The 24183-nt window shown below is 58.6% G+C and overlaps 2 protein-coding genes across 5 annotated transcripts in view; both read right to left on the bottom strand.

Moving 5' to 3' along the window:
• Positions 1-3775, bottom strand: part of TCERG1 (transcription elongation regulator 1) — a 33693-nt gene extending 29918 nt beyond the window's left edge. For all 4 annotated transcript variants that reach the window (XM_021410162.1, XM_021410163.1, XM_021410164.1 and 1 more), the window contains exons 1-2: positions 3672-3775; positions 2762-2987 (exon numbers count right to left, since the gene is read on the bottom strand). In XM_021410162.1, coding sequence (XP_021265837.1) covers positions 2762-2987; positions 3672-3760 — 315 coding nt within the window. In that variant the 5' untranslated portion in view covers positions 3761-3775. The remainder of the gene's footprint in view (positions 1-2761; positions 2988-3671) is intronic.
• Positions 14157-15541, bottom strand: POU4F3 (POU class 4 homeobox 3). Its single transcript, XM_021410823.1, has 2 exons — positions 15319-15541; positions 14157-15037 (listed from the first exon to the last, which is right to left on the bottom strand). The coding sequence occupies exons 1-2, from the start codon at positions 15436-15438 to the stop codon at positions 14177-14179; spliced, it is 981 nt and encodes a 326-aa protein (XP_021266498.1). The 5' UTR covers positions 15439-15541; the 3' UTR covers positions 14157-14176.

Below are 24183 nucleotides of genomic sequence, written 5' to 3'. Positions count from 1 at the left end.
GCCCACCCAAACCATGGGCAGCCAGCTTCTCCACAAGAATGTTGTGGGGGACAGTGTCAAAGGCCTAACTGAAGTCCAGGTTGACCACATCGACAGCCTTGCCTTCATCCACTAACCAGGTCACCTTGCCATAGAATGAAATCAGGTTTGTCAAACAGGATCTACCATTCATAAACCCATGCTGACTGGGCCTGATCCCCTGGCTGACCTTTAACTGATCCATGATGGCTCCTGAGATTATCCGTTCCATAACCTTCCCTGGCACCGAGGTGAGACTGATAGGTCTATAGCTACCAGGATCATCTTTCTGGCCCTTCCTGAAGATGGGAATCACATTTGCAAGTCTCCAGTCCACTGGGACACTCTCTGTTAGCCAGGACTGTTGAAAGATGATGGAGAGCAGCCTGGCAACCACATCCGCTAACTCCCTCAGCACTCTAGGGTGCAGTCCATCTGGCCCCATGGACTTGTGAGTGTCCAGCTTTCGAAGCAGGTCCAAAACAAGTTGGGCTGTTCTAGGGCAGCGCTAGGAGCAGAGGAGAGGATCCCCGTGTGCAGTCAGGGGGTCCAGAAAACAGCTCAGCTCCACGCTAAGCACCACACCACCTTTAGAATCAAGTGCAAAGCAGAGCACAGTGCTGACACAGTACGAAGAAACGTAGACAAGCTTGGTGCATGAATTTCATGTGTGGCAATGAGCTGTAGAAAACACTTAGTGCATGGTATGATTGAACAGCCACGATGTAACAGCTGAGAGCCAAAGCACATTCAGAATATAAATCAAACACACAAAACAATGAAATGTCAGGGTTCTGGTCTTCAAATTAACTGGCTGATCCTTGGAATGGTGCAGGCACCAGGAAGCACAGTTCTGTGCTTCCTTCCCAGGTCCACTGCACACTCTGACACCTTCATTTTCTTCAGAACTCTCTAGTCAGTGAATGGGTGCACAAATGTTAACACCATACCAGTAGGAAAATGGGGTCACAAAGCACAAAGAGAAAGGTGTGGTATGTGGAAATAGTCTTAAATAAACTTAAGCTGAGCATGAAATCATCCAAGACCAAGAACAAGGTCCTGGTACCAGATGAAGGGAACAGAAAAGACAACTTTCCACTAGGTGAGTGGGGGCTGCTGACATCCCACGAAGTTACTGCTTCCATCTTCAACTCCATGGGTCTTTTGTGCAACTGAGAACGTCTCACTGAAAGGAACAGCTACTTCACACCTCCCTGAGCAGTCCAAGTTCTAACACTATGCTTTACGTCCAAGGAAAAAGAAAATCTCCTATGGAAAACACACACATTTTTTCTAAAGATCTCATACTCGAGATGATGACAGCACACAAGATGAGGCTGCAGTCTGATGCTGGTTTATTTCATGTGAGGTTCACATTAAGTCCTTGCTCCCACACTGGTGGCTTCTTTGCTTCCCTTCCTGCTGCTCCACCATTTGCATAAAGCTATATGCAGAGCCATACAGTGAACCCCTCTGCATTGGGAGTGATGTGGAAAGAAGCTTCCATAGCTCAGCTGCTGAAGACACAGGCAAATCAAGACCAAAAATACCATAAAATAACCCATGTTACCATGTCTTCTTTCCTTCTTGCCCACATCCCTACTCTTTCAAATAAATTTCACAGCACGGTAGTGTTCATTATTCCATTATAAAGAGTGGATTTAAACCTTTATTTAAACGCCACACAGTATTATTCACCGCCCACAGCCCCGCATGGTAATCACACCACTCTGATACCCTTACATTGCTATTACAACAAAACTTTTCTTATTCCCAAATATGTTGTACCCTTCAAACTGTCCAAATATCTGCAAAGTAAGCTGAAGTACTTAAACATACATCGTCATAAAAAGCAAGCAGAGATGCATCCGACTTGAGCCCAGCAGGCTCACGATATGCTCAGACTAATCCCGTAGATGCTAGGAACACTCAAAGTTTAAAAACAACAAAAACCACACCAAGCACCAAAGGTACTGTGAGATAAAGAATGTTCTCCCTCAGACGATGGAGAACACGGACTCATGTCAGTATGAGGGCTATGTGCCGCTGATTCAGTCAAACCCTGAGCCTACTCTCAGGTTTTTCAGATGTTTTTCAGTCCACTGACAATTTCTGGCACATCACTGATGGCATAACCTTCTGAATACAGCACTGACACAAAACGTACTTGGTCACTGATTACAGATCCACTTATCAGAGTTACTGCTTGCCTATCTGACCGGTCCCTTGGCAATGAGAACTAACAGCAAACTTCCACAACGACTGCTGTTATGGCTCATGCTAGAACTCAGGTAGAATTCAGCTCACTGTACTGCAGTACCTTCTGCCAATCTGTGTTCACTCACCATTGCTCAGTAAGCAGTCACAGCACACCAGATCACCCCCAGAAGGCCAATGCACTCTTCAGGTGCCTGTTTTTCCAAGTGCAGAGGGCCATGCACAGCTAACTGCTGCATTCCGCATGGCCAGAAGGCACTAAAGTGCAGTTGAGTTTTGGTTAATGCTGGCGGTGAACTCACCCTGACTGCATAAACCATTAATGTAGAACTGCTGTAAGGAACTGGACGTAGGATAGTTCATACTGCCACATGTCAGCATGAGTTCCATAACACCACACAGAAACTGGGTGCCATCCCAGCTGCTTTCCCTACCCACCTCAATGCTCTCGTCTTCCTGTTCCCACACACAAACACAAAGCACCCTACCTCCCACCTCCGCAAACAGAAGGACTGCCCACGCTTACCTGCAGGTGTGGGGGTCCCATCGGCGGAGGGATCCCTCCTGGGGGCGGCATTGGAGGCATGTTGGGGTCGAAGGGAGGGCGCCCAAAGGGGGGGCGCGGTGGCGGCGGGGGGCCCCGCATCATCCCGAAGGGCGGCGGCGGGCGCATCAGCGGAGGGGGGCCGCGCATCACCGCATTCGGGGGCGGCGCAGGCCCACGGAACCTCAGCGCCTGCTGCTGGGCCATTCTGCGGGGAAGGCAAGAGAAACTGAGTTCGCTATCGTTCACTGCTGAACTGTAGGAAAATCAATGCTTGTTAAAAAAAAAAAAAAAACACTAACAAAACCCAAACGGATGAGGAAAGAATGCCAAACTTTAATGAAAAAAAACTATATGCAACTGCTTCAGTAGGTTCTTCCCTTCACAAACTTAAAGGCCGTCGCTTATTAACTTCTACGCATAGAGAAACAACCGCCCTCGAGCTGGAAGCGTCCCGGACCCACACCGCTCCGCAAGGCCCAGCTGGCCCCCGAACCGCGCGCACGTGCGGGGAACGCCGTCCCCGGGCAGCGCCGAGCGCTCCTCCGCCGCTCCGAGAGCACAATTCCGCCTCGTTCAACACCGCGCAGCGTCCGCACGAGGGGAGGGGAAAGCACCAACAGCGGAGCGGCAGTGCCCCGCGGCCCAGCGCCGGGCCCGGAAGGAGGGGCCGCGTCCCGCTCCGCGCCGGCACTCCCCGCCCGCCCAGGAGGGACCGGCCCGGCGGCCCCGCGCGGCGCGGACAAAAGAGGTGGAGGGGGCGGTAGAGGAGCGGTGTCCGCAGCCCGGCCTCCCTCACCCGCCACAGGCCGCGCCGGGCCGCGCCGTGGTTAGGCCGCAGGGGGCTGCTCGTGGCCGCAGCACCCAGCCGGAACCCCGCGCCGCGCGGTACCTGAGTTCGCCGCTGAACCGCTCCGCCGCCGCCTCCCCCTCGCCGCCACCAGCCCCCGCGCCGCCGCCGCCGCCGCCCCGTTCCGCCATCGCCGCCTCGCAGCGCCGCCGAGCCGCTGCCGCCCCGGCCAGGCCCCGCCGCACCCCATTGGCCGCTGCCCACGCCCGTCAGCGCTCGCGGGGGGCGGGACCGCCCTGCGATTGGCCGCTACGCCCGCCGACTTTGAATGGGGGAAGCCAGGCGCACCGGGATTGGCTGCCGGGGGCCGTCCCGCGCCGCCCGCGAAGTGGTCACGTGAGGCGTGACCCAGAGAGAAGACGGGAACTGACGTCACATCGGCCGGAAGAGGCCGCAGGAAAAAAAGCAACATGAACCAAGTCCAATCAGCGGGCAGAGCGGCTGGAACACGTCAACCAATCGGATGGCACAGGCAGCTGCGCTCTCCCAATCACAAAAGGCGAATCAGGAGCGCCCCGCCCTGTGACGTACGGGCGTGCCGGCTCGTCGGTAGCCAATAGCGGGACTCGAGGGCCGTGGGGCCGCGCAGGAAACCGACAGCGCCCAATGAGCGGGCAGGGGCCGCCACCGCCCCATGGGGGCGCTCCGCACCGCGCCGCGGCCGCCGGGACTCGCAGTCTCCGCGGGTGGGCGGTGTCACTCCGCCAGGCCCCGCCCTGGGGGCGTGCGAGGGACCGAGCCCGTGTGGGCTCCTCGCACTGCCGTAACCCGTGAAGTTTCCGCAGCGCCTAACTGCCCAATAAAGGCACGGAGACGCGGAGCTGGGCGCGCCGGGTTCCGTTCCGAGGCGCTGAGCACAGCCGCCACGCAGCCTGCTGCCGGCGGTGGGAACTGCGGGAGGAGTGTCCGTAACGAGACCTGGGCTGGGAGCATCTCGGTCCCGGTCCTGCTGCGGCCACAGGGAGCGGGGCTGGGCCTGGGCGGCACCGGGCACGGGGCGCCTCGGGGTCACCAGGGCGATTCCACGAGTGCAGCCAGGCCCGGCCGGGCGCGCTGCGGGACACACGGCAGGACACACGGCAGGACACACGGCAGGACACACCGCGGGGCACTTGGCCGCCCATAGCTCCAGCATGGCAGCGCTGGGCTGCGCCGTTCCGCTCGGTCGGGGTGTTGTCCGGACAGCCCAGCAGTAGGGTACCGGCCCACGACTTGGTGCATCGAAATACCAGCACATCAGGTTGAGTCGTGGAGTCGGTGAGGGAGGTGTGGCCGCAGCTCAGACCCTGACCCCATGTTTGTTCCAGGGCTGTGTCACTGCAGCTTGCAGGGCGCGATGCTGCGGCATTTCTGTGGTGCGCTCGTTGGCCCCAGCTCCTCAGATGGTGACTGAGGAGACTGTGAACGTGTGGGTACGGCCCGTGAGATCCTGCTGCAGAAGCTGGGAGCTCAGATGTGACACTGATGTTCCATTCGAGGCACAACAGGTTATAAAATATTCTGCTGAAAACCTTCCAGTGCTAAATGGCACATTTCAAAAGAAAGCAGCACCTGAGAGCACCAGGCAGGTGGATCTCGGCACCTCCCTGCAAGGCGCAGTATTCCAGGGACATCGCATCCCCCCAGCAGGGGCTCGCCAGGTCCTCTCATCCCAACCTGCTGTGATTCTGCCATCCCATTTTTTCCCATTTCTTTCTTTATGTCACAAAAATAAATAAATAAATAATCCTTCTTTTCTTTAATAATATTTGAAATTACTAAAGGATTTTTTGATGGGGCTGTGCTGAAGAGACTGCCGGATACTTTGATTTTCCAGCTCAGTTTGTTTATTCATGAGTTTTGCTTCAAGTCGCCGCAGCCATGAGAGCAGCTGACAGCCGCGGGTGGCTGGGGCTCCCCACGCCGGCACGGCCCCGCTGCCTTCACCTCGACGAGCTGCAGGACGGAGCTGGAGCTGCGCACGCGGAGATGAGAGGTGTCCGTGCTGCTCTGCGGGGATGGAACACGCTCAGCATCCCCACCCCGCGCCCCAACAGAAATGCCACGAGTGCTCAGTGCTTTCTGACGGCAGGAGATTAAAACAATTTTTGGACACGATTGCTTAGATCCTCCCCAAACAGTGGGGCTGTCTGTCTGTCACTAGCGTCTTTCATCCTCTTTTTCATCTGCTTGTTTCAGGATTGTCTCAATAATTCATTAATTACGGGCTGGCAGAGAGGATCATCTGCAAGGCCCCCTTCTCGCATTCAGCAGAGAGCTGGCCCCGTTCCACACAGAGCCCCTCGCCACAGCCCCTCCCTCACAGCTCAGGTTTGTTTTCTCAAAAAAACATCAGTCAGTAATTCTGAGACTGCAGCTGTTTCAAGAGCAATTAATTGTGAGATGCAATGTGCAAGTCACTGTGATGAATTTGCTGTCAGCCGGCTGTTCAGCACGATGTGGCTTTTGGAAACGATACCAGCTATTGCATTTTAAATACCTGGGTTTAAACTTTACCCAGATTTTAGTTGAAATCTAGATTCTTATTCCACAAGTTGCTGTTTGAGGGACACTAATTGACCAGCTGAGGGGACTCTGGGAGTGTAGACACAAAATGGGGGCAGCAGGATGCAGCCACCAGCGGGGTCAGGCTGCTCATTTCTCACACACCATGGGCAGAAATCCTCAGGGCCATGGCTGGAAACACATCCTGGGTTTGCTCCTTGGGGGAACATGGCTTCAGCAAACACTTGGCCTAAGGGCTGGATCCCTTCAGGGAGAACCCAGCACTGCCATAGCTCCGATGACTCCAGACCTGCAGGGCAGCAAGCAGAGATGTGGCAGTGCAAATATAATGTCTCCAAAGCAAGTGGGGTGTCCAGAGAGTTTCTGTAAAACCTGCAGCCAGGGCAGTGGCAGCAGCTTGGTGCTCCTCCCTGCTGCTCTGCTGCAGCACCCATGGCCCTGCTGCTCCAGGCGGCTCAGCAGTGGCTGGCTCTGCTCCGAGCATCATGGCACAGAGCTGCTGCTGTTGGCCACTGGGAAGGGAGCACTTTCTTGTGGGGGTTTTTAAACTTTCCACCTTTCCAGGTGTTCAGGTTGCTGTAATTTTGAAAGGAGTATCTTTTAAGTGGTCCCACATCACTGTCAGACATACGGGAAGGATGCTTGGAGTTCCATGTTGCGGGTGCTCCCTCCCAAATCTGCCCAAATTCCCAAGTTCCTTAGGTTGCCTTTTCCTCCCTGCTCACAGCGATGTGACATACTCTGACCCCAGCCCTGTGCCAGGCAGCGCTGCACCCCCACATGCTGCCCCAGCCCCACCACATCCAGCAGCTCCACCAGGGGCTCAGAGGTGCTGACATGCTGTCATTGTTTTCCATTTTTTTTTTCAGATTTCAAGTTGAAGTGTGATGCTGAATTAAAAATCTTGCCCTGGGCTGTCTGCAGGGCCTGCAGGCTACTGCAGTGCCAGCATCTGCCAAGGAGACCCAGGGGTGCTGTGTCGGAGGGCCAAAGCCCTGGGCTAGCACCGGGCAGCTGCAGGGGGGCCTGGCTGGAGGGGGCGGGCGGCACTCCTGGCATCCCTGTGCCTGATGTCCCCATTCCCAGTGTCCCCATTCCCTGCCCTCCCTCACCCCTCATGCTGCACAGCAGGGCCATGGGCTTGGTGTGGGCAGGGTCTGCACAGGAGCATGCCCCACTAAGCTTGGCACAGACCCCCGGCTGCCAGCAGTCCCATAACAAACAATGCAGCAAGCAGGAGCACCAAGCATCTGTGCTGGGCATCCTCTAATGATGCTCATTCCTGGCATCACAGCCCCAGCACAGCAGCCTGGAGGGCTCGGGAGGCAGATCTGGGGGCTGACACCTGGTGACTGCCAGCCCCTGCCCCATGTGCAGCACATGCCCCTTGCACCTCTCTGGCTGCTGTGGGCACTGTGTGCCTGTGGCCCTGGCTTGGCTGCGGGGCAGGGGCTGTGGTGGTTGGGGGGAGGCGCCCATGTGGGAGCACGTGGAGGCAGATAGCTCTGGGTGCTCTTAAACTTTAATGAGGTGCGTCCCCACCTGCTGCATTGACTGCCACATAGCACAGAGCACGCAGTCCCCAGGTGTGGAGCTCCTTGTTCTGGCTTCATTCTTTCCCTACAGTTCCATGAAGAAAATCCAGATTTTTCTCAGCAATAGGTGCTGAGGTGCTTTTATAAGAGATCAGAAATCCAGCTGCATCAGCTGCTTTGCAGTTAGAAAATACTCAGTCTGTCTTTCCCCCTCTCCGATGCAGCACCTATCCCTCTGTCCTCAGCACAGTGCTCCTCTCCTGGCACCCTGCACTCACCCCACGTGAGCCTGCACCCCCTGGTCACTGCTCTGGGCACTGCCTGGTGCTGCTGAGGGGAAGGGACCATGGCGCTCAGCTGTGGTGAGGCTGCAGGGTTGGAGGGTGCCCACTGGCAGCAAGAGCAGAGAGTCCTCAAACCTGGCCTTGTTGGGAGGTCATGGAGTGAACACAGCCAAAAAAGCTGGGCAGGCTTTACTGCTGGTGGGCACAGCACGGCTCTGCATTGCAGCACCTTCACAGGGTGCCAGGCCCTGTAAATGCTCCCAAAGCCACGGGGGGCCCTGAGCAGCACCCGCCCATCACAACAGCCTGGGATGTGGCAGGAGGGTGCAGCGTGCCGGGGACACTGAACTCCGTGGGAGTCCGGGGAACGTCCTCTGCTTGAAGAGCAGCCACATATCTGACACTAATGGAAAAAGACCATTAAAAAGCTTTATGATATTCTGCTCTCCTACTTCTTTTCCCTCTCTCCCTTCATTGCTGCTGGCATTTTATGAATTATTGATGTGCCGAGGTGCTCTGCTCCCCAGTCCCTGCACCGCTGCTCACGGTGCCTGCGCTGCTCCTTCCCCACGGTCGCTCCATGGGCCCGGGCTGTTCACCACAGCCACCAGCATTCAGTGCCCATCGGGTGCCCGGCGGCACAGCATGAGGCTCCAGGCCACGGGTTCCCCAGGGCAGGGCTGAGTGCAGAGCCCCGGGGGCAGCAGGAGGCACGGAGGAGCAGGCAGAGGCCGAGGGGCTGCCCGGCCCAGCAGCATGCAGAGGCGGCCCGGGAAGCCGGGACATGGCCGGGCCCTGAGGGCAGAGCAGGTGCGGAGCTCCCTGGGCAGCGCCCCGGCCTCTGGTGCGCTTTCAGCCACCAGGCAGTGCTGTACATTGGAGCAATGTGCTGCTCTGCCTGTGCTTCAGCTCTGCAGCGGAGTCCTGGGTAACGGCATCAGTGTTCAGTCCCAGGACGTGGACTCTCACGGCCAATTGCCTCAGGTTTCAGCAGCGGGGGCTAATGCGTTTTCCATGTTGCTGCGTGTGCACGTGGCACCTGGCCCATCGGACACGTGGCGCTGCCGATCCGACCGCACTCGCTCACGTGCCCACTCGCAGGTACCGGGGCCTTCCCGCACCCCCGCTCAGCCTGGCCGTGTCTGCGGGAGTGAAGGGACCCCCGGCTGTGCCCCCACATGGGAGCAGTAGGAGTGCAGGAGGACAGCCTGGGTCTGGGGCACAGCCCCGCTGGGTGTGGGGAGAGCACAGCCACCCCATGGCACGGGAAGCGAGCAGTCCTCCTTCCCCAGTAATAGACAGAAGTTGGGATGCTTCCTTGGATGCTTCTGTATGTTCTCACTGCACTACTTAAAGGAGAATTGTTTTCTGGTTGTTTTTTTTCAGAGGCAGAAAACTGCGCTCAGGCCATAATGTGGTACTGTTTGTAGACTCATTTGTTCTGGCATTTGGGGAAAAAATAAACAGACTCAGAAACAACTGAGATATCAAACATGAAATACCGCCCCGACCCGGATTCCCGCACACCGTGCTCCGGCTGCAGGGCTGTGGGATGGCTGCTCACACAGCCCTGGCTCCGGGCTGCACCGCTGCTGCCCACGCACCCCTAGGGCAGCTCCATCCCGCAGGGCCTTGACGATTCATCCCGCCCAGCTCATTGCCTGTCATTTCCACGGCACTGTCTTCCAGTCCTAATGTCCTTTCACGTGTTCTGCTGTGTGAATTCGGGGGTATTTGGGCGGGCTGTGAGCAGCACGGTCCCACAGGTGGCTCTGGAAGAGGATTTCAAACACCGGAGATAAAAGGGATGTTCCCTATGTGCCATAAATGCCGCAGCTCTGAGCATGGCTCTGCTCGCTGTGTGTTTGAAGAGCTCAAACAGCCACAACCCACTCTGCTTGTCTTCTCTTTTTAGAACAGGTGACGCAGACAGGCCCGATGCACGGTGCTCCGCTCAGTGCGCTGCCCCTTCTCGTGCACTGCAGGTGCAGCGTGGCCCTGCTCCCGTCTCTCTCCACCTTCCAGCTGCACAGACAGCCGGGGATACAGCTTCTGCCCCGCGTGGGTGTGGGTCCATCCCCGCACTGCAGTGCCTGGTGCCTCCCCGGTGCTCTCAGGGCCTGGGGCCACACAAGCAGGGCCCGCACAGCCTCACAGGGCTCGTCCATTGGGCACACCAGGCTCAGGAGGAAAAAAAAACAAAGGTTTCCCTGCAAAGCCACCTGCTTACACTGCTCGCAGCCCTGCCGCCCTCGCACACATGGTGTGCTGCAGCACAGCACGGGGTAGCTGTTCAGACACTCTTGTGTCTATTGTTACATATATGTCCCAGAAACATTTAATGAGTCCTCACCAAGGCCCTGGCAGCGGATCAGCAGAGAAGAGCCTCTCCCACTCAGTGCTCCATTTTGGCCATGCAGAGGGCAGCACTCCCCAGCCCCGGGCACCCAACGCTGCCCTGCACGAGGGATGCGCGGGAATTCCTTCCATGCACTGGAGCTGATTTCCAGCAGGCAGGCTGAGGGCATTCAGCTCAGGCAGTGCTGTTTCAGAACAGCTGATCTAGATTTATCTAACAGTAGTGCACTTTTTAAACTCTCTTTGGATTTTAAAACAAAGCATTTCATTTCATCTGCACATTGTGTCTCCACGGAAAATTCTGTTGAAAAACATAGTAACACAAATCTCCATGTATATAGTTCTGAATTTGCTTTAAGAAACAATGTCTAATCTATGTCTTGATGATGGAAGAAATTTGTTTCTAACATTTCTAGGCAAACTGCAAAGCACAACCACGGTCATTAAAGATAAATTTGCTTAATTGCCTTAAAACCCTCTGTTCTGAAGATAACCAGCACAGCTGCATGACCGGAGTGACTCCTCCTGCTCCTACGGGTGCAAAGCAACGCTTTGCTTTGAGCCAATGTGTTCCCACAGAGCTCTGCTGAATGCTCACCTGAAGCCAACGGCACCCAGCGTCCGCAGAGCAATGGGTGGGACACAAGCAGCAGGGAGGGATGTCTGCTTGGCTTGGATCTGGGCAGGATGGAGGCCCTTGGGATTTCCCACAGTGTCCCATACCCCGCCCTGCCCCACTGCCCCCCCCCCCTCCCGCCCCTGCCCCCAGCTCTGTGCGTCTGGGGGCTTCCCCCCCCCGCCTCTCCCTGGGATATCAGCTGTGCTTCTATTGATTTCCGCCCCACATTTGTTTTTGCTATTCATTATTAATGGGATCGTTTTTCTATCCTTCGTGCATGAAGGCAAATTTTGTGTAAAAATCAATTGAGTGAGCACCGCCAATGGCTTGTTTGGTTTTCTTCGCTTTCATCTCTGGTGTGCAGCCCCCGGGAGACACAGAGCAGGATATTAAGGAACAAGCATGGGATGGAGGAAAAAAATAATAAATCAATTGTTAGTGGTTTGTGAACCATATGAAGGGATTTGCCTACTCGTCTTTGTCTCACATGCAGAGCACCTCTCTGCTGCCCATCTCTCCCTCGGTCACGTTCCACTTCCTGCTTCCCACTGCCATGGAAGGGGCAGCCCTTCCTCCAGGGCAGCACGCTCCTTTTCCCAGGGGGAGTCTGGCCATACTGCACTGCGGGTGCCCAGGACCACGCTACAACCCCACCATTGTGGAGCAGCCACCAGTAGAACTCTCTCTTCATTTCCAGTTCCAGTTCCAGCCCAAGCCCCACGGTGTGCAGGAGGGAGCGGGCAGAGAGCAGCAGTGGGAGGGATGGGGGTTCTGCAGGGAGTGCTGCCACCGATGCTCCCTCTGGGTGCCCATTTCCCATCTCCCTTCCTTGCATTGCCCCTGGCATCGTTTCCCAGCTCCAGGACACTGCCCCTTACACCAAGAGGAAAATACACGCTCTTTTCCTGTGCTCCTCGGCACCAAATGCCAGCTCTCAGCTACTCCTGCTGAAGTCGAAGGAACTGATGCCCCAGCTCTGGGGAGACAGGGTGAGTTTTGTCTCAATGTATTCACCTGGAACTGGAGCTCTGGCAGCCAAACTCAAGGCATCAACAACAGTCAATGCAGCGTGTGCTGACCTCCAAAGTGAGATCCCAAATGAAGCACTCAGGTCATGTGTATCGCATCACAGCGCAACACATGCTGAGTGGAAAGAAACACGGAGCTGGCAGAGAATGAAACTGGGCAGAGGATCGCCTCAGCCCCGGGCCAGGAGGAGCTCCTCCTGGTGCAGCTCTGTGTCCATGCAGAAGGATCAGGCGCTCGGATCACACTGTCAGCGCGGGTGGGAGAGGAGCATGCAGAGCTCTGGTTTCCAGAACAGTAACTGTAGATTTCAGGGTCTAAAGTTCATTTAGGACTTGTTTTACGTCTTTAAGCCATTTTCTGGACGTGGCCCAAATGGACAAATGTAAAACTGTCACATAACAGAGACAAAACCAGACCAGTCACAGATCGAAGCGGCAGGGACACCTCTGCCATCACAAGAACAGCACGATCCCCACCTCCCTTCGGCAGGGACCGGGCAGGAGGACGCGTCTCCCACGGCCGCAGCGTGGCACGCAGCGGTGAGCGGAGCCCGGGCGGGGCGAGCTGGGAGCAGCTGAGCGAGGTTAACGCGAACTGCGGACGGTAACGGAGCCGTGTGAGGAGCGCTTCAGAAGCGCTAGGGATTCCTGTTCCGTGCTGGAAGACAAACGGCGCGAGGCTGCCACGTCCTTCTGCAGAAGCAACGGCCATGTTCAGTCCGGATGCTCCTTTTCCGTGGGTCGGGGGCTCCTCGGGACTCGGATCCTTCTGTTTGAAAATTCCCTCGCATTCGGTGTATCACGAGCAGTATCTTCGCTTTAACAGAAAGGCGGCGTCGGCTCCACGTCCCTTCGGCAGCTCCGGCTGGGGGACAGACCCCACCGGCCCCCGGCAGCGCGGTGGGGGGGGCACATCGCAGCCGCCCGAGCGAGCAGCGGGTTCCGAGCAGGACACAGAGCGAGGCGCGGCGCCGGGCACAGCTCCGGCTCCTCTCGGCCCCCCTCGGCCCGGCGGCCGCTTCCCGGGCGGGGCGGGCTGGGGCCGGGGGCCGGGCCGGGGCCGTGCCCGCCGGCCAGGAACGGAGAAGGAGTCAGCAACGCCCCTACCTGCTTTTATGGCGGAGCGCCCGTTGGAGCCCCCGACCCCGGCGGCACCGCCCGCGCTGCCGCAACGAGGATCCGCCGAACCGCGAGCGGGCAGAGGGGAAGCTGCCGTCTGGATCGCCTCCTGCCCTTTTTATACTGCGGGAGGCAATTAATATTGCATCACCCTTATTTTAAATTTTCAGAACCCACAATATAATGTAATGGCATAAGGGCATGTATTATTAAAGGACATTTGATTGGGGGAAAATCATTGGGGCTGATTGGAAAAACGCGGCGAGAGGAGCGCGCAGCTTCCCGCGAGCCGCAGTCAAAGGCGGAATTGTCGGGTCCGCTCCTAGCGGGGGCGGCGGGCGAGACCCGGCTCCGAGGTTCGATGTTTGTCACTCATTGAAATGCCAAAGCGAAATATTCAGAAGAGCCTCGCGCTTCGACCATTAATTTTTAATCGTTAAGGTGCTTCTGGGAATCATAAATAAAAGCCTTTTCCCCTTTTAAACAGCATTACAAATGAGCCCGCGGTGGGTTTGTTTGGGAGACGTTTTTGTTCCACTCCAACCGGAGGGGCCGCGGTCGTCGCGCGCCCGCCCCGGGTACGGCGCCGGGGGCACAGCGGGGCCCGACGGGGCGAAGCTTCGTCCCGGTGCCCGGGGGAAACGCACCGGAGGACGATTTTCGTTGATTTCGCGCTCGCAACTATTTTCCTCGGTCCTCCCAGCGCCGCCGGCTCGGAAGAAGAGAGGGAGCCAGAAACGACACGTTCCCTTCGGGTTGAAAAATAAAGCCTTTATTCCAGAGTCGAGGTGGGGAGCGGCGCTCCGTTCGGAGCGGGACGGGCGGGGCGCGCACACGGCCCCGAGCTCCCGGCCCTGCGCCCGGGGACGCCCCGCAGACGGCGCTCCTCGCGCGGCACAGTCCGGGAAACCGCGGGGACCCCGCGCCCGGCTCCGCGGCCCGAGGGGTGGGGGCCGGGGGCTGAGGGCGGCCCGCCCCGTCCCGGGGCTTCGGTGGGACCGCGCCGGGGGCTCGTCCCGCGCCGCCTCGCCCCGTCCCGCCGAGCCCGGGGCGCAGCCGCGCCGTCGGCTGGTGGGGGAGCTGCCCGGCCGGGCCGCCGTCAGTGCACCGCGGAGTATTTCATGCGCTTCTGCTTCTGGCGCTGGTTGCAGAACCAGACGCGCACCACGTTCTTCTTGAGGTCGAGCTTCTCGGCGATGGCCGCGATCTTCTCGGACGAGGGCCGCGGCTGCAGCGCGAAGTACGCCTCGAGCGAGCGCTTCTCGGGCGCGGCGATGGACGTGCGCTTGCGTTTGCGCTCCGCGCCCGCGAAGAGCTCGGGCTTGGCGGCGCGGTCGCGGTGCGCGGCCTCCGCCTCCTCCAGCCAGGCCTGCAGCACGGGCCGCAGCGCCGTCATGTTGTTGTGCGACAGCGTCAGCGACTCGAAGCGGCAGATGGTGCTCTGGCTGAGCGAGCCCACGCCCGGGATCTTCAGGTTGGCCAGGGCCGCCCCCACGTCGGCCTGGGTCACCCCCAGCTTGATGCGGCGCTGCTTGAAGCGCTCGGCGAACGCCTCCAGCTCGCGCGGGTCGGACTCCACGTCGGGCAGGCAGGGCGCGGCGGGCAGCGGCGGCGCGGGGCCCCCCGGCGGGCCCACGCCCACGGGCAGGTGCCCCACGGCGCCCAGCGGGTGAGGCGGCAGCGGCGCGGGCACGGCCGGGGGCTCGGCCAGGGCCAGCGCGGGGGAGAGGTGCTCCAGCAGCTCGGCGTCCAGCGCGGGGTGCGGCGGCGGCGCGGGCAGCGCGGGGTGCGGCAGCGCGGCGGGGGCGGCCGGGCCGCAGGGCACGCTGCTCATGGCGTGGTAGGTCGCGTCCGGCTTGAAGGGGTGGCTCTTGGCGTGGGAGACGATGTCGACGGCCGCCAGAGCCTCGGCGCGGGCCAGCAGGCTCTCATCAAAGCTTCCAAATATATTGCCCTGGAGCTGCGAGCAAGAATGCGCATAGTGCAGTCAGTGGGGAATACTGTCATCTCCGGATTAAAAACCTTGCCGAGCACAGAGATTCCTCCTCAAAGCTCAGGTCATAAAAATTAATATGAAGGCAGCGGCTTTGCTCGAAGAGACATGTGGATCAGAGACGGGAGAGGGGAGCGGGATGGGGGAGCGCGGAGACGCGCGATTGTTCTGCTGACATGAAAAAAACATTAAGCGAGCGCCTGTCAAAAACCGTGCCTTAAAGCGGTAATTACGCTCCAGCTACATACCTGCGGGGCCGGGAGGCAAACCCTGCGCATCGCCTCCGCGCCGGCGTGCAGCCCGGAGTACTTGGGCTCCTGCAGGGCGGCGTGCATGGGGAAGGGCTGCTTGGCGTTCATGGCCATCATCTTCGCGCACCTCGCAGGTAGGCAGCCCCGGACATCGATTCAGGGTTGTCTCTGGCTCGCCGCTGTCAAAGTGAGCGATTGGCACTGACGGAGCTTCCCCCCGTTCGCCCCCCCGCTCCCTCACTCATCTTACACCGCCGCCTGGAGCGGGCCCCGCGCACGCGTGTTGCAGGCGGGAGCGGGGGGCGCGGGGACCGGCACGGGCACCGGCTCGGGACGCGCCGTCGGGGCGGCTCAGTGGGCGGCGGGAGCGGGAGCGGGAGCGGGATCGGCCCCGGCCGGGAGCGGAGGCGACCTCTCCGCCGGCCCCGAGCTCTCCCCGTTGGCAGCTCGGCAACTGCCGTCGGGGGAGCGCCCAGCCGGGCCGGCCCGGGGGGGCTGCGGGCGAGGGGGGCACCGCTCAGACCCTGCGAGACCTTCTTGCGGCCGGGGGAAGGGGAGGGCCGGGGACGTCGTCCCGTGCGTAACGGGAGGCCGAGCTCGGGCCGCGGGCAGCAGCCGTCCGTACCGACCCCGCGGCTCGGGTCGCTCCCGGCTGGGCGTGTCCGAACGAGGGACGGCCGCCTGCACATAGCAGTCTCCTTTGCGGAGCGCGCAGAACTCGGCCCCCGTCCCGTCCCTGCTGCGCCTCGCTCGCTCTGCGCAGACAAACCGCGCAAGCCGCGGTACCTCAAAGGCGAAACGCCTTTTCTGTTCCCGTGCGGCCAGCGCGAGCTCCACGGCGTTGGCATAATGTAACAAAAGTTGCCCTGCGAACCCGAGCAGCGCTCGGCTCCTCCCCAGGCACCCCCGAGCCCCCCGGCCCCCCCCAGCCCGCAGGGTCCAGCGCTGCGGCCCCGCCCCGGGCTCGGCTGCCTCTGAGAGCGGGGACGCGGGGCCGGGCCCTGGGCGTGCGGTGCGTGGCGGCCGCGGCAGCGCTGGGGGGAATCCAACTGATTTCAGCGTCACGCGGGTGCTGGGGAGCTGCGCGCAAGGTTTCCGTCCGTACGAACTGTAAGCTGCGAACATCTGATCCGCGACTCGTTAAGAGAAAACGGGCAACTCCCACCTCCCGAAATAGTCCTGAAATGGGCGTAATTCTGCTCCCGAGCGGTTGTTTTTGATTTTTGATTTCTCATCACCTTCCCACATCTTCAGACGTTACCAGACCTTGGTGGTCTGGGCATTTAAGTAATCTGCACGTGGGAAGCGGCCGGTTCTTCAGCAAAAGTAAAATCCGCGCCCAGCTTTGAGGTTTACAAGAGCTTTGTGAGCGGAACAAGATCGTTTTGGTTTCCCGACAAACGCATTGACTGCGACGCGGTGGCCAGAGGAGAGGAGAGGCACAAACCCGTGGGGGAATGGCGTTCAGCGGGGGACACGTGCACGCCCCGCAGGCGCTGCCAAGTCTCGCCTTATCTCGCAGCGACTGCAAACACACGCTAATGACGAGCAGCAATCTATTTCGTAACCCACTCCAGAAAGGTTCACGGTTTGCTGCCCGTATTTTGAGACGTCCTCCTTCCCTGCGCAGGAGAACGGGCGGAGTGAAAGGGACGGGGCTCCCAGGGACGGCCGAGGCAGCCAGCCCGGCGTGCGGGGCGGGCGCGGGGCGGATGGCAGCGCCGGGCCGGGTCAGCACCGCGGACAGCGCGGGGCGGTGCGGGGCGCGGTGCGGGGCGCGGTGGCGCAGCGGCTTCCTCCCTCAGAGAGGAGCCGGCGTGTTGTCGCAAAGCTCCGTGCTCTGATTTACGATAAAAAATTTAAAGGAAATCATTTATATTTCAAAGGGCCTAAATAGCTGCATGAAAGTTTTATCTGAAGCGGCACCATATTCATAGGCGGCCCTGCCTTGTTGGAAGTAATTAATAGAGGGATAAATTTCACGCCTTTGTTTCGTTTTTTTCTTAATCCTCCCCTTACTTCGCCCCGTCTGGCTAACGGCAGGGAAGCGGAGGATGCCGGCGCCGCTGGGTGCAGTGCTGCGGCAGCGCCTGTTCCCCAGAGCTCAGCTCCCCTCCCGGCGCCGAGGGCTGCAACGCGCTGACACCTCTTTCCATCCCTGCCCAGGCCAGGAGCTGCCGCAGCCCCTGGGGCCTCCGTTCCCACTCCCACGTGGGATGGCAGCCGTGGCCCGGCACGCTGCAGCCGGGCGTCGTGTGCGGACGGAGCTCGGGTCGGGGCCGTGCCCAGCCCGGCGCAGCCCAGCCTTGTGCTGCAGCCCAAGCCCTTCTGCTGCCCGCGCTGCCCGCTGGCTTTTCCTTCCGTCGCCGAGGCCGCTGTTCTGAAGGAAACTGGATGGGGTAATCTAGCTGCCGAGCTCCCTTTAATTAAAGCTGTAAAATATTGATGTTCCTGGCCCTGTCTACTGACGTTACACCTTACAAACAGAGGAGAGGAGTCCAAGGGATAAACAATAACAAGTTAAAAGAGCCCAGATGGTTTGCCATCAGAAACTATCTGCAGACTCAAAGGTGTCACGGCAATAGATTTCAGAGATCATTCATCTGCTGGTAAATAATTAATGGTATTTCTGCAAGAAAAAAACCACCAGGCCCATACCCTGATGAAACATCACCGCTGACTCATTGAAAATCTGAAGGTAACAGTCAGATTGAAGGCGTGTGCTGAGCCCACAGTGCTATTCTGTTCTTTGTCACAATTTGAAGGTCGTTATCCGTTTTCCTAAAGCATCAAAATATTCTGCTCTCATTTAGAACCTAATTCAAAGCCCATCATGTCAGTGCGCTGTCAACAGGCTCTCGGTTTCATTATATAATTTAGTTTGGAGAATTTATAGTAAATGCTTACATGGGGGTGCAGCAGTCCGTTATTTAACACAGTTTGTCCTCACGTGCTCTCTGCAATGGGCAGTGATCAGCCCTGCCCAACGCGGTCACAAGGCCAAGAGAACTCGCCCCGTGAATTTGTCCTCGGTCGCTGTTTAAAGCAACCACGATTCCCTGCAAACCCAAGGCAGATGGCAGCGGTGCTTTACACGTGAAGAGCCATGAGCAAGGTGAAGCGAGGGGACGGACACACAAAGATGAAGCGAGGGGACGGACACACGGACGTTGTCCTTTTCCCCCTTGGCCCACAGCTCTCCCCCCGCTGCAGAGCTCCATCCCCTGCCATGCATCCCGATGGGGCTGGTTTCTCTGGCACTCCCTGCCGTTCTTCTTCACTGCGCATCTGAACAAGAAATAACTTTCAGAAACAATGCTTTTCACTTTCCATTGGGACACAGGGCTGGGATGAGCACTTTGCTGAGATGCAGGCCTACCTTCAGGTTGGCAGAGGAGCGGTGCTGAGCTCAGGAGGAGCTGCAGGGCGCAGGTTCACAGAGCTCACCCCCAGCCCTGCCAGAGCAAGCAGCGCCGCGTGCACTATGATACGGCCGTTCCACTGCACAATCTGATCGAGGAAGTATCTAGGATTACCCAGACAGTCAATTATTCATCAGCTAAACGGCCCAGCATCAATTACCTGGCTTGATTCTCTTATTCATTAAGGAGATTGAAGAGCCCGACTTAACAAAGCCAAAAGAAAGTTGCTAAGCTACAGGAGCTGCCCGGCTCGGTGGAGGGGCCGCGGTGTCTGACCTCGCAGGGGGCGCAGTGGGGCTGGGGCCGCGTGGGCACGGGGTCACCGGGTCCTGGCCCGGAGGAGGAGGCTGTGGGGAGCAGGCGATGCTGCGAGGGCATTGTGCAGGGGGACCTGAGGGTTCAGGTGAGGGGCTGGGGAGGACCCGACTGCCCCAGTGCTCTTAAGGAGATTTGAGAGAACGACACGGGCACGGCACGGCGCTGAGAAGAGCGGTGTTGTTGCCAAACAGGGCCTTGCACTGCTGGGTCATGGCAGGGATCGTCCCGTCCCGGCCATGCAGCTGAGCCGCCATCCCGCCCAGCTCGGTGCTGCAGTGGTGGGACGGCCCTGCCCACGGCACCCGCACCGCAACCGGACGAGAAAGCAGATTGTGGTCGGCCACTGTGTCATCTCAGGGGTGAAACGAACACACACCCGCGATGCGGACATTCATGGGAAGGTCCATTTGTATTGCTGGGAGCACATTCATTTCCCTTAGAGACCATTAGGTGAGGTCTTATTAAAGGTGGAAATCAGGGTCTCACGTCTGCTGGAACATGGGATGTTCAGATGGTGACCCCAGAAGGCGCTGCCCGTGGAGCTGCTAAAAAGAGGAGCGAGGAAGAGTTGTGATGTGCTCGCTGCTCCAAATGAAATGATAAGGGCTCTCTCACCATCTGTAATTTAAAAAATTAAAGCGTTTTGCTTTTTTTCTTTTCTAGCTATTTGCAGGGGAGCTTTCAGAGACCACAGCTTTGGATGTGTTACTGAATACGAGCACGGATAGTCCCAGAAAGCCGTGCAGGTATTTGCATGTATCAGCTCTGGATTAGAAACAAGAAGTCCTCAGCTTTAGAAGAATATTGTGTCTGTATTACAGCATTAAAAGAGCGAAAGCACTGATGTCCCTGCTCGGCGGGAGGGGAGCAGGGCTCGCACTGCATCCTCTGGCTGCAGCGACTGGGAAATGGATGCAATCCCAACTCTGAATTTTTCAGCCAAGGTTTTGGTTGAGGTCTGAGGGACGCGAGGTGCGGGGCGGCCCATGCTCGCCAGGAGCTCCCCCGTGTACTCATCTGTAAAGTGCATGAATTATAGAACTTGCTTCGTGTATCTTCCCCTGAAATTAAAATTGTAACAACGCAGACTCTGGTGCTTGTTAAAAATAAAACCTCTCTATTTCCAGTGAAGATCATATGAGTGACAGGACGGTTCTTTCCAGGGCGGGAGGAGATCAGAGTGCTCATCTATCAGGCCTCTCTTTCTTGTAATATTTGCTCCTAACTCTAGAAATCCATCTAAATGTGGCCTAACAAGACTCTGTTCCACAAGAAATTAATGAGGAACAAACATTAATTATTCATGTCCTGAAACAGGAGGTCTGCTAATGTTTCTGCTAATCAACAAGTCGCGCAGCTGCACTTTGCGGGGCAGTCCCGGGGGGGAGGGGGGGGGGGGGGGGGAGCGCTGGGCCGCGGTACCCGGCCTTCTCCGAGCCGCGCTGCTCCGCCCCTGCGCCAGCCCGAGCATCCCGGGATCCCGCAGCCTGCCCGGGGCGGCCGCAGCTGCTCGGAACGGAAAGGGCCTCCCGGGCGTCGCCGCAGGGCCCGTCCCGCTGAGCCCCGCCGCGGGGAAAGCTGAGGAAGAAGACGAGGAAGCGAACAACCCGTGCGAGACGAACGGCGGCAGCGGGAACCAGAGGGGCCCGGCCGAGAACGAGAGTTCGAGCGGCAGCCGCGCTCCCGGCCCGATGAGCCCCGGCCGCGCGCCGTCACCGCGGGGCTCGAGGAGCGGGAGCCGCGCGCGGCGCTGGGCCGGGATCCGCCGCGGAGCTTTCATTGGCCCAGTGCGGTGACACCACGCGCCGCTGAGACCGCTGCCAGCAGAGCACGCTTAGAAACCAAGAGCTCGATTGAGAAAAAAATAAAATGAATTGAAGCGGCATTTGGCAACAGGTTTCTTTCAGAAAAGAGATTGAGATACTGAACAAAATCAGAAGATGTATTTCCTTCAAAGAGACAAAGATTATGCAGCCATAAAAGTACCCAAATCCTTTCCCTCTGCCAAAATGCGGCGGCCTGAAGCTGCGTTTCCCGTTGCTGTGAGGTGGTTTACTGCTGGAATAGAAGCAGGGCGGGAGCTGCTCGTGCATTTGGCGGAGAGCTCCGCGCTGTTCAGCGAATCGCGTTTGCTCCGCACGCACCCGGAGGAGCCCCCAGGTGCGCGGGGCGAGGCGGTTTGTGACTTGACGCAGAATTCAGCAGGAGGAGATGGGAGCAAACTGCGCCGGAGGAAGCGGCCCCGCATCCCCAGCCGCCTCTGGCAGCACGGCCCCGCGCCTCGCGCTCACCGCGTTTTGGTCACCAGCCACAAACCTGGAAGAGCAAAGATATATTTTTCCACTTCATTAATTATCCATGATAATTAACATAGAGATTGAAAAACTTAAATACTTGCACAGGGGAAAAAAATCAAAATATTTTGAATGCTGGAGAGCTTTGCACTCCCGACTTAAGATGGATTTAAAGCACTGCAAACTGTGCTAAAGCAGCACGAGCTCAGCACCGGGCCTCAGTGCCAATGAGTTAATGAGGGATTCTGTAACTTATCCGTGCTGCAGAATCTCTCCTCCACGTGTCCGACACGGTTCAAAGCTCCATTGCGGTCGCTGCATCTTAAAATCATCCCAAGGAGAAGATCGGGCTGCTGGAATCCTGGTCTGCGTCGGACAGGGCCCCTCCTCCCCCCCAGGACCCCAGCTCCCCCCTGGCAGCCGCTCACCACCCTAACACCAAGCTCGGAGCTCCGCCCGCCCTCCCCGCTCTCCATCGCGTGTGCTTTGGGAATTGCTCCGGATCCGTTCTGGCTGCGCAAGGCACAGCGGGGCCCCCCCGGGGGCTGCGTGTTGCGAGGGGAGGGGATGTTTGCTGAGACCTCCCCCGGGGCTGCGGGGCCCCACGGGCTGAACATCACAGAGCGCGGCGGTGCGGGAGGGGCTGCTCGTGCCCCGTAGCTCTATGAAATTATTCAGCCCTGTGCTGCTTTCACATTCCTTTTACGTTAATGCTCCCTGAAATCTTCATTAAAATTTGAAATTAAAATGTAACAATGGGAGGGGGGTGGGGAGGAATCCTGTCACCTACCATTAAACTCACCGCTCCCGCATTTACATTTCCTGGATTTTTAATTAGAGGAGTCACACCGACGGCCGCCCCGGGGCTGGGGGCGGTCACGCAGCGCCCGCTGTCACCGCGCGGCTCGGGGCGCACGCGGCCGCTGCGGGGCTCCCGGCTCCGAGCGCTGCGCTGTTTGCAGCAGCTCTGCTCGGCAGCGTCTGTGGCATCTCTCTGCTTCTTGCTCGTTTTCTCACCTGTCAGACGCGCCCAGAAGCCCTGCTGTGATCAGGCGAAGCAATTCTTGACTCACTGAGCTACCTTACACCAAGGGGCGAACGCCCCAGCAGAAAGCCCAGTGGGTGAGAAGCGTTTCCAAAGCAGCAAAAAGTTCACGGTTAAGAACCATTGCAGAAACCCTTGGGGGTTCTTGGAGCACCTCGGGGCGTTGCGGTGCAGATCTCCCCACACCTGCAGTGGTTTATTTGGGTGACCCCAGGAGCCCCGCTCAGAGCCCCCAGCCGCCCCCAGTGCCCCACAGCCCCGTGCTGCTGCTGCAGCAGACACCGAGGGAGCGCTGCGGCCGAGCTGCTGTCACGGCACCGCTGTGCTCCTCACAGAAATGTTGGGTCTTGGGGGAGTGCTCGCAGTGTGTTGCTGGATATCTGCTCCTGGCACGCTCGGGAAGGCGTCGGTTCCTCCCAGAGCCCATGGGAGCCCAGAGGCCGCAGGAAGCACTGGGGGAACTGGCGGAGCCGGGCAGTGGGACATCCTCCAGCGCAGCCCTGGGCGGGAGCTGCATCTCCTGGGCAGTGCCCCAGCACACAGCTGAGGTCAGGCACCGTGGCCCTGTGGTGCTGGAGGAGTGGAAGTGGAAGCTGCTGGCATCGTTTGCAGCCCCGTATCAGCCCTCTGCCCACATAACCACCCCCTTTGAGGCAGCGCATCCCTTCCTGCCACATCGGACAGATCTCGGGCACTGACACACTGCAGCCAGATGAGCGAGTCTTACTGCCGGCCTCCCTGTCCCAGCCGTCCTCATGCCCCACCGGAGCCCACAGCCCAGATACCTCCTTACAGGCACAGCACTGCTCCTGGTTGCAGCTGCTTCTGGCCAGAATTAGACTCATCTTTCATAATATGGTATTGGGAGTTGGGAATTCACCTCTTAGAGAAGTCCTCCTCACTTTTCTTTGACCTACAGCTAACCTAAAGTCACATTAAAAACCAAAAACGAAGAGTAGATGAAGTTGTTGTTTGACATATCTTTAGCCACCAGAGACCGCGCAGAGGTACATTATATTGAGTTGACTCCAAATAATTTTCACATGAATTACTAAAGTGCCAGGAATGTATAATTCATCAGCATTTAAATAAATCAGAGCAGAGCTGCCGCACGCTGCCGGCGGACGCTGCGCTCACCTCAGGAGCACCCTGTGCCAGCGAGCAGCTCCGCTCCCCGCGCCCGCACCCCAGCCCAGCGCTGCGGGACGGCTCCGCTCTGCGGCTCCGAGAGGAGGGAGGAGCTTTGTCATGAAGGTGGATTCCAGTAAAAGAGAATTAAAGTCAGCACAGACCTCCACGACCTCACAGTGCCACGGGTTTAGGAGCCGCGCCATCCTCTCTTCCTGCTGATCCCGTCCTTCAGGCCATACAAAGGCAGCCAGACACAGCTGGGCACTTCACGAGCTCTCAGGAAACGTCTGGGCTGACAGCGAGAGGGGAGCAGGGAGCGCTGCAACCCCGGCAACACTGTGCGAAAACACTGCAGCTCGTGGGAAGCACATCCAGGCTCACACTGCCAACACGCGCAGACAAACAGAAAAAGGCAGCGGGGGCTGTGGGTGAGCACAGGGCCGCAGGCGCCTTTATCCCAGGTCCTGCCCCGGGCTCCCAGGCCCAGCAGGGCAGGAGCTCCCAGCAGCAGCGCAGCCGGGGCCTGCACAGGTGGCAGAGGGCCCGGAGCATCTCCCAGCACGGGAAGGCCGAGTAACCCGGGGCTGCTCAGCCTGGGGGGAAGACTGAGGGGATATGGGATGGATGCTCATAACGCTGTAACGGCAGGCGG

Source organism: Numida meleagris, chromosome 12 (genome assembly GCF_002078875.1).
Source record: "Numida meleagris isolate 19003 breed g44 Domestic line chromosome 12, NumMel1.0, whole genome shotgun sequence".
Taxonomy (NCBI): Eukaryota; Metazoa; Chordata; class Aves; order Galliformes; family Numididae; genus Numida; species Numida meleagris.
This window is presented reverse-complemented; position numbering and strand designations above follow the sequence as displayed.

Bases quoted from the DNA above. Each gene is read 5' to 3' on its own strand.
- POU4F3 (XM_021410823.1), bottom strand. From the start codon at position 15,438: ATGATGGCCATGAACGCCAAGCAGCCCTTCCCCATGCACGCCGCCCTG. The intron at 15,038-15,318 runs GTATGTAGCTGG...TCTTGCTCGCAG, and splicing joins TTTGCCTCCCGGCCCCGCAG to CTCCAGGGCAATATATTTGG.